Source organism: Macadamia integrifolia, unplaced genomic scaffold (assembly GCF_013358625.1).
Source record: "Macadamia integrifolia cultivar HAES 741 unplaced genomic scaffold, SCU_Mint_v3 scaffold3047, whole genome shotgun sequence".
NCBI classification, from domain to species: domain Eukaryota; kingdom Viridiplantae; phylum Streptophyta; class Magnoliopsida; order Proteales; family Proteaceae; genus Macadamia; species Macadamia integrifolia.
Genome location: NW_024869159.1, coordinates 9,283 through 19,006, shown reverse-complemented (window position 1 = coordinate 19,006; position 9,724 = coordinate 9,283). Strand labels below are relative to the sequence as shown.

Below are 9,724 nucleotides of genomic sequence, written 5' to 3'. Positions count from 1 at the left end.
TTCGCCTTTTTGGGTGGGGGATGATCCTACGAGACCAATTCTATGTGATTCCGGCATCTTCTGAGCAGATCAGAATAATTGTATGGGACCTACTAGCATAAATATTCCAATCTGACTGCAACTACAGCATTCTTGAAGATCTAACCTTCCATAGTGCTTCGACCAAAAAAAAATTTTATTTGTTTTTGTGCGTACTTAAATACAACGTGGCGCGACTTTATCTAGCTGTCAAAGGCGTCATATTCAATTCAGACATCTGTATTTTTTAAATTACTTAAATACCCTTGTAATTTAATGATTTCCTAGTTTCACTTCCACACCAGATCCCGAAATTCTAGTACCAGCCTGAACGCAGCAGGCGTGAGTAGTGGTGTCAAGTGTCAACCCGTCGGTTCGGTCCGGTTTTAGTATATTACTTAGCCAAATCAAAACCAAACCATTAAGCTTTAAGCTGAGGTTCGATTTGGGTGGTTTACATACAACAAAGTATGCAAAACAGAGTAGTAAAATCATATTTTCCGAGTTTTCGGTATCGGTTGGACCCTTCAGTCAATCTGGTTGTTTAGATTTTTTACTGGTCTAGAAAAACTCCAATCTGAAACCGCGTTGTAAGGGTTGAGTTTCGTTTAAATCCAATTTTATTTGATTGATTCCAATAGGTCCAACCGGTTCAAATTAGATTTTGACACTCCTAAGTAATGAGTGAGGTTTAAGATTGTCTGGATTGGGGGTCTCAATCGGTCAGGACAGGCCGGTCTCAATTATAGTTATTAAATTTGGATTCGAGAATTATTCGGATGAAGAATTATACGGATTAATTTGTTTCATTAATTCAATGATTCGGTCAAAATATCGGTAAAAAAATCAGAGATAATAAATTTGAGTTAGGATTCAAGAATTATTCGTTTACAAAAATAAAAAATAGACAAAAAATTCTGATGTTATTTTTAATATTTGTAATACTTGTTTCATATTATCTACCAATTATCATATGTACATAACATACAAATGATATAAAAATTAAAATTTTAAATTTTAAAGATAACAATATTATATTTAACTCTTTTTTTTTTTCTAAACTCATTTCCTATTACTTAAATAATTGAATCATAAAAAGAAAGACTAAGAGGAGGGACTAAGCACAAATTCAGCTAGACCCACATCACCCATCATGCATGTTAATCTTAAAGACAAGAAAGAGAGTAAAGACAGTAAGATTTAGTCAAACCAAAATGGGGTGAGAGATATATTTTTATTTTTTATTTTTTTTTAATAAATGTGAGAGATTACCTCAGGATAGATAAGTTTTGTCAGTTTTTGTTAAAAAAAGAAGAAAAATAATATTAGGATAATAAATGCATAATAATCACACTATTTTCTAAAAGCTTATTGACTTATTCAATATATATATATATATTTACATGGGATAATATTCAGTTATAGTTCGGATAAAATTAGGTTCGGTCGAATTATTCGTGAATTTTAAAAAAGTCTAAAAATTTTGAGAATTTTTTATTGATTTGGATTCAAACCAAATTATTCATAAAATTCGTTAAAATTTTGTTCTGCCGAATTTAATAACTAGTGTCTCAATTGGACCTGATCAGGCTTGGCCAAATTCTAGGGCTGCATCGTGAACCCTCGTTTAGCTAAACGGGTTTAGCTAAGGCAAAATGGTATAGTTTATAATCGGGGCGGTAGGTCTTTGGCTATAATTGAGTTGTCATTAACGGATCTTAATTAGGCCTTAATCGGGCTATAGATTTGTCTATTCCTAAATGGATATTAAACGGGTTCTAAATAGGTTTTCTTAACTTGTAAGCAATAGTTGAAGTATTCAAGTTGATAAGCTTATTCCATTGAAAGCACTGTTCTACCTCAAGCATATCGTGTGAACCTAACATTAATTTACCACTACAATCACATAAATTTTATTTTTTTGATTTAATTATCTATAATTAAAGGTGCTTGTTTATTGATCAATTTATTTTGTTCGTCTCAAAAGTTGGAGCAAATACACTTGGATTTTTTATCGGTGGTAAAATGAGAATTTCAAGTACTATTAAACAGGTCGAGCTAGGTCGGCTTAAAGGAATCAGTTTATGTCGGGTTGATCAGACGCCTATCAGGTTAGATGACTGCACCATATACTACCTATTAATAAATGTATCAAATTTATACAGGTTGATTCAAGTCATACCATAACATGTCGGGCTCGATCGAATGTATCGATGTGGGTCTGAAATTAATACCCTAGTCTCGATATCATGGGAGAAGCTATGCGATTATGTTCTAACAAAAGTATGACATGTGGCCACCATTTTTCCGCTCATGACCTGTATGCTGACAAGCCCTTGGAATACCGCACATAGGTGGAAAAATGCCACATGTCATGCTTCTATTGGAATGTGATTGTATGCCCAAAAAGTGAGCAAGCTGCTTGGAGTCTCCTAGCTTCAAACCGGATCGGGGTCCATCGGGGTTCTCTGTAGCGCGATACTGTGTGTAACTCAGATCCAAGGGCTGCGTGTATAGCTCAGATCCAAAGGCCGAGAATCCTCGGGCACAGAACCCAAGGTCTCAACGTGCAGCTCTTGAATCTGCACCACATGCCATGTCGCGCTATAGAAGATCCACACACGCTTCAAACTGGGTGTAAAAACCCAGAATAGAGATTCGAAAAAGTCAATGGATTTAGAAAGCGGTATCGATACATAGGCTGATATTGATGGATAAAAATCCTCTATTGTTCTAATCTTCTGTTGTTCCATGTTTTGCTAGGTGCAGCGAGCGACACGTGGATGATGCATCACCAACGGTCAGGATTAAGAGGGTTGGTTGAGGTTACCAAAACCGGTTTTCTCCTTGTGAACCAGACCAAGAGATGGGCTGAGCCAACCCAACCCGTGATCACCTCTCTTTCCCTTAAAATCCGTTTCCTTCTTCTTCTTCTTCTTCTTCTTCTTCTTCTTCTTCTTCTCCTTCTTAGTGCATCGTGTAATGGATTTTTCAGAATGAAGCTAGATCAGTGGATTATATTATAATTTTTCAGGAAAAAATTATGCAGCAGAACATGCTGAAATGGCATCTCATTGTTTTGTTTAAAGTAAAGGTTGGAGCAGGCTAATGCAACAAGAAAATTTGAATGAATCTCACAAGTTTCTAATCGAAATGGATGTTGCGGGTTTATCTGTTACTGATTATTCCTATGAATGTCTCTTGTATACATGTGGGAAAATGAAATCTCTGTCGGATGGAAGATTGATTCATGAGCATCTGCGCCGAGTGTTTCCGAGCCCACTTACGTTTCTTGTTAATTGCCTTCTGAAGATGTACTGTGATTGTGGGAGTTTTGCAGATGTTCAGAAATTGTTCGATGAAATGCCCATGAAGGATTCGATTTCTTGGGGTCTTATGGTGTCTGCTTATGCACAGAAAAGGATGTTTTCTAAAGCTGTCAGGTTGGTTTCGGAGATGAATTCAACTGGAAATAACGTTAACCAGTCAGTTTATCTTGGTTTGATACGGTCACTGTCATTTCCTTCATGCTTAGAGCTTGGCAAGCAGATGCCCAGAAATCCCATGCTTTTTTCTTTTTCTTTTTTAAATGCAGCCCAGGTGGAAAGGGAGGATTGAGGAGGGAGAGTGAGTGAGATAGAGGAAGGAAAGGCTCTGGGTAACAGAGGGTGAAGAAGAAGAAGAAGAAGAAGAAGAGGAAACGGGTTGGGTTGGAATCTCGGTCTGGTCGTGGTGCCGACGGCTAGGAGCGGTAGATCTGCTGCCCAGAAATCCCATGCTTTTTTCTTTTTTTTTTTTAAATGCAGCCCAGGTGGAAAGGGAGGATTGAGGAGGGAGAGTGAGTGAGATAGAGGAAGGAAAGGCTCTGGGTAACAGAGGGTGAAGAAGAAGAAGAAGAAGAAGAAGAAGAAGAAGAAGAAGAAGACAGAGGGTGAAGAAGAAGAAGAAGAAGAAGAGTGAAGAAGAAGAGAGGAGGAAACGGGTTGGGTTGGAATCTCGGTCTGGTCGTGGTGCCGACGGCTAGAAGCGGTAGATCCGCTGCCCAGAAATCCCATGCTTTTTTCTTTTCTTTTTTTAAATGCAGCCCAGGTGGAAAGGGAGGATTGAGGAGGGAGAGTGAGTGAGATAGAGGAAGGAAAGGCTCTGGGTAACAGAGGGTGAAGAAGAAGAAGAAGAAGAAGAAGACAGAGGGTGAAGAAGAAGAAGAAGAGAGGAGGAAACGGGTTGGGTTGGAATCTCGGTCTGGTTCACAACAAAAAAACCCGGTTTTGGTAACCTCAACCAACCCTCTTAATCCTGACCGTTGGTGATGCACCATCCACGTGTCGCACTCTGCACCTAGCAAAACATGGAACAACAGACGATTAGCACAACAGAGGATTTTTATCCGATATTGATACCGGATTAGTGTCACAATATTTTTTTTTTTTTGTTGAGAGGGGTAAAATAGTAAAAACAAACCGTATCAGAATCTTTGACGTCCGGTCAGATCTGATACGGCCGATTTGTATCGGTATCGATTGATACCCGATGCCATGAACTAAATCCCGGGATAGGTCTCAGCTCTCAGCTCTCGACCGACGAGTAAATTGGTCAAAATCAGCCCAGAAAACGCTCACGCCAGTTTTTTTTTTTTTTGGGGTGGGGGAGGGGTGTGGGGGAAGAGTAGAAGACAAGACAAGAAAGAAAGAAAGAGAAGTAGAGCAAACATATTAAAGAGAGTTGTTTTCTTCTATATACAAGAGTAGACAGATATCATTTATCTATATACAATCATAAACAAAGTAAATCTGAACACTAAAGCAGTTGTTATCAATGATGATGAAGACAATGAATCATAGGGAACTACTGGGGTAGGAGAGAGAGATTGCAGACAGGAAGCAATTTATAGTTAACTGAGATCAATGTCAACAAGCTCTGGATTCCCCCTCTCATTCCGGTCAAGTTCCACACCTAACTGGCCTTTGTTACCTGCACCAAATGCATATAGCTTTCCTGATTCGGTGAGTGCAATGGTGTGGGCATTCCAATAAACGGCATTCGTGAGGCTGATTTGTACAACACGCTCCTTCACCTGCTTTAGCGACGACACCAGCTCCGGTGACAAAACATTTGTATGCCTATTTCCCTATTAATCAGAATCAAAACACAACCAAAATATGATTCGTCAATTTAGATTATATAAAAAGCCTTATACTGGTTCATAAGACACAGACAAAAATTAAACCACTATAATCAATAGAGTAGGAGAATTCAAACCTGTTCATCAGGACCAATATTGTGTCCGAGACTAGATGATTCTCCACATCCGAATGAATACACATCACCACTTTCACACACTACAAAAGTTGTATAGTCCCCTGTGGCAACATGGACAGCTTTGACCTCACTTAGGCCTTTCACCACTTTTGGAACCAATTCACATTCTTCGTCGCCATGGCCCAAACATCCATAACGCCCCCAACCCCAAGTGCAGACTCGTCCGTCTGCCCCCACTACAGCAGCATGCCAAGCACCGGCTGCAACCACCACTGGCTGAAGATTAAGATCCTGAAATTGTTCAATCAATCGAGGGTATTTCTCATCTGTCTTTGAACCATGACCAAGCTTTCCCCCTAAACCGCACCCAACAGAGTATACAGACCTAATAATGCATGGAAATAAGATGATGATCAAACAATAATCTGAGGACACAGAGCAATGAGTAAGTTTAGTTCATTGGTAACAAATGGTTAATACAGGGTATACTTACATGCCATTAGGTTGACAAGCCAGGGCTAGGAGGTAACAATACCCAGCCGCGATTTGTACCACATGTGTGTTCTCCAGAGGACCTAACAGGGGATATGGCTTTTGATCATTGGGTTCAGTCTGATGACAAAGTTTGGTGTCATTGCCCCAAGATATTGTATAGACTCTACCCTCTCTAGACAGAAAAGCTGTAAAGAAATGCGCAATTGCAGCCTGAACAACAAATATGTCCTTCAAGGATTCAACAGGTTGTGGTGTTGTAACAAATTTAGATCCTTCGCCTGCTAATTCAGTTTCTCCAAAGGAGTCCTTTCCAAATGCATACACTCTCCCAACATCACTTATCAACATTGTCCTACCAACCCCAACTGCCGCTTGAATAATCCGAATTCCTTGCAAAGATCTGTAGAGCACCAATGAGATTCTGTTCAATCAGTGTTCCCTGCCATGTCTTCTCTTCATTTACTTATATATATATATATAGTTTGTCATTTTTCTGATATACTTGATTATAGAAGTGTGAAGGAATTCATGAACCTGATTTGCTGAGGCCGCCATAAATCTTCCAATGTGCCATGCCCAAGTTGGCCTGAGTTGTTAGAGCCAAATGAATAGACTGCCCCTTTTGATGTCACAGCGATGCTATGACCTGGACCTGCTACCGCATGTGATTTCTCCCTCCTGCTACATACTTCTCCAGCCAGCAGAAACCTTAAGACCAGCTTCCAAGAACCCCCACACCTTTGTCTCAGAAGATTTCTTTCTTCTGTTGTCATTGGCTTAAATATGGCTCTCTTCTGGCACATATCCAGAGCAGCCAACTCTGATATGGACAGGCCAAAATCAGGGTCAAAATTTGCAGGGTGCCTGAAAAAAGAACATGTTGCCTGCAATAACATCCACAATAATCAGCAGCATTATCAATTCTAATGCAGAATGAGTGTTTTGTGCTCAAACAGAATACAAGCAGAGCAACTTGCCTCAAGTTTTGCAAGATCTCGAGGGTCCATATTACAACATGTGAGAACATGGAGAAAGATTGAAGGGTTGGCAGCCAAGGGGAATTCTCCAGGGATGGATTCTCCAAAGCAATGACGTTGTTGGCGCTGAAATGCAGGTGAAGGAGAGGCAACAATAGAGGTGACAGGTTGTTCGGCAATGTCATGGTATTGTATGGATGGGGTTCCACCCCCTGTTGCAACCATGGGCACTGCCAGAGCTTGCAGTGCCCGAGCTAGATGGGTCTGTATTACCAAACCAGGTACTAGTATTCTCTTTCCACTGCCTCCAAACTCTTGAAAATCATCTACACTCTACACTCTTACAGTTCCTATTTCCTTTCTCTTGATTAATTTCTCCAGAAGAATCCACAAAGTTCTATAACAAATTGATCATCTAATTTGCTTTCTCATTCCTCAGTTTAGTATTTGAAGCATATAGATTTTCATCATCAGTTCTAGGTAACACACTTCGCGAACAGTGTTCCAGCTAAGTCAATCCCAGCTAATAACAAGGAAAGCCCAGAACCAGATCGAAAGCACTGGGATAAACAAAGGATCAATTGTCGCAAACCTGTAGAGAGTTTTTAAGAGGGATAAACAAAGATTGCAGTCAGTAGAAGCAACAAACTGATGACCTGAAAAAGGAAAAGAATAAAACTCTTTCTCAAATATGAGGCTACATTGGCAATAACTAGTGCAAAGGATTTACTGCCAATGTAGAAGACATTGGCCAGTAACTAGTGCCTAAAACTTGGATCAAGCAGTTTGGGGAATACATAGTTTTTCCTCCAGAATGGGTTCTTGCTGCCGCTGAATTGATTATGCTAAGAGTACTAAAGAGAAAGTAACAACAGAAATAAAAAGCAAAAGCTAAAAATAAAATAAAATAAAGACCATCAACAATTAGTAGAAACAAAATATTATTGCTGAATAAGTTGTCAAGACCGACATAGAAGTTTAAATAATTATCCCCACAACCCCCCCTCTCCCCCACCCCCCCCCCAAAAAAAAAAAAAAAAGAAGAAGGAAAAAGTATGAAAAAGCAAAAAAACTAACAAAATCTAAAATTTACTGAACATCAAATGGCCATGAGCTTGATGAAGAATGGCAATTGCAAAGAAACATAGCTCAATGTGAAAAGATCATTAAGGAATTCTGGTGAGAAGTAGATCATATCAAAATACATAATTGGAGGGGCGAATTGTCCCTTACTGTTCCTTGAACCCCTTAATATTATGAGAAAAATTCAATATCATTTATTCCTCTTCGCAGGCTAAACTGGTTGTTGTGATTGTGAATTCCTTTGGTCTGTAATTTTCTCAATTTTTTTAATCCAATTGCAAGGATGTAAATCATGCTCCCAAATAGATATCTTATCCAAGTCGTATAAGATTTTCGTTTATTCAATACCAAAGTGAGACCAAGAAGAACTTCATTCAGTCACCAACTTCCAATGTGCTTCAGGACAATCCTTTGCCTTCAACCATATGTTTTAAGATGTTCCTCCTCATATTGGTATCTATTTGGGATGACTTTATTGAGCTCAACTCTCACCCTAAGATAAAACTCAACCAATACCATGCTCATGAGGGACATTGTTCTTCATGTTGCCAGTTTTGCAACTCTAAGCATGCAGCACAGCGAGGTAGATTAATTTCGTGGGGAAACTTATTGTTTCCTGTTTGTTTTCAGACTTCACTTAATAATCATTCATTCCATTGGACCTGCAATATGGAGCAGGGTCTTCCAAACAATAAAAGGACGACATAAAGAAAATAATGTACATAGTTGCAGAGAAAACCACAAATATTTAAAAAAAAAATGATATTGCAACCATGGTTTCTCAAGCTAAAAACAAGAAAGTCCTGCAGGACAAAATGCACAGCTACAACTACAAAATTTCTCCAAAACATTTAGAAGCAAATTCCAGTGTCAAGGGAAATTTTTTTTTTTTTTCCAAAAATCAAAAATATCAAATTCCATTCACAAATTATGGCCAGAGTAAATGGGCTGAACTTCACGGAGCCAGAATGATCTGCAAAAGTATCCAAAGAGGGAAGTCTATTGATCGGATTACGGTGTACATGAAAAGATAAATAAAAGTACGATAGATGATGGAGAAATGAAAAACCCAAATTGAACACAAGATGGAGTGGAACTTCATCGAATTACCAAGTAATCCAGACAAAGAAAGAAAACCCACTAGATCGGAGCTATGAAAAAAGAGAACTGGTTAGATTATGGCAAAGAAAGAGTAGAGAAAGAAAAAAAAAAATTCTACCTTTGGAGCTTGGTGCTTGAGGGATGTCCGGAGATAACTTCGGTGTGTCACTATGACGCTGATGACTGATATCTGTAGATTTGAAGAAATTCCCTCAAGCACTCAATCTGGATCATCAAAAAAGACACGCAACCAGATAGATGGAGAACACGAAAACGTGGATTTGTTTAGCCCATTAAATAAATTAAATTAAAATTCCTTCTAAATCTAAATTTCTCTACAGCGGTTCAGATTGTCGTGGTCGAGTATGGCGCACCGCTTCCTCCCCTAACTTCAATCTTTTTATCTTTGATGAAGCCAAGGAAGGATCTCTAAGGTATAATGCTGGGTTTCGTGTTCTTCGTTTTATGGTCTTTCGTTAACTCTGCTATTTGCTAGAAAGTTTCCAAAAGCCAGAGAGAGAGAGAGAGAGAGAGAGAGAAGAAAAGCGTCTCTGGAGTCGGGAGTCGGGAGTCGGGACAAAAGACTCAGGCAAGCAAGACTAGTAGGCCTCTAAGGCTAATAACACCACTAAAAAATTATTTAATTACAATTCTACCTTTCCATTATCATGACAATTTCCCGATTATGGAGCCGCATTATCTATAATCCTTTCCTAATTTGTTTTTAAACTTTGCTTAACTATGGTTTAACTTGCTTTCGTGTCTTTGTCAATAATTGTGGAACATGTTAT

At 38.9% G+C, this 9,724-nt stretch overlaps 1 protein-coding gene across 1 annotated transcript; it reads right to left on the bottom strand.

The window, feature by feature from the left end:
* Positions 1 to 4,703: 4,703 nt before the first annotated feature.
* LOC122067662 (ultraviolet-B receptor UVR8-like) lies at positions 4,704 to 9,505 on the bottom strand. The gene is made up of 6 exons (XM_042631503.1): positions 9,052 to 9,505; positions 6,750 to 7,341; positions 6,307 to 6,656; positions 5,771 to 6,172; positions 5,278 to 5,662; positions 4,704 to 5,146 (listed from the first exon to the last, which is right to left on the bottom strand). The coding sequence occupies exons 2-6, from the start codon at positions 6,972 to 6,974 to the stop codon at positions 4,910 to 4,912; spliced, it is 1,599 nt and encodes a 532-aa protein (XP_042487437.1). The 5' UTR covers positions 6,975 to 7,341; positions 9,052 to 9,505; the 3' UTR covers positions 4,704 to 4,909.
* Between the last annotated feature and the right edge of the window lie 219 nt (positions 9,506 to 9,724).

Coding starts and splice junctions, on each gene's coding strand:
- LOC122067662 (XM_042631503.1), bottom strand. CDS start 6,974: ATGGTTGCAACAGGGGGTGGAACCCCATCCATACAATACCATGACATT. Junction 6,173..6,306: donor TGGCGGCCTCAGCAAATCAG/GTTCATGAATTC, acceptor GGTGCTCTACAG/ATCTTTGCAAGGAATTCGGA. Junction 5,663..5,770: donor GCTTGTCAACCTAATGGCAT/GTAAGTATACCC, acceptor ATGCATTATTAG/GTCTGTATACTCTGTTGGGT.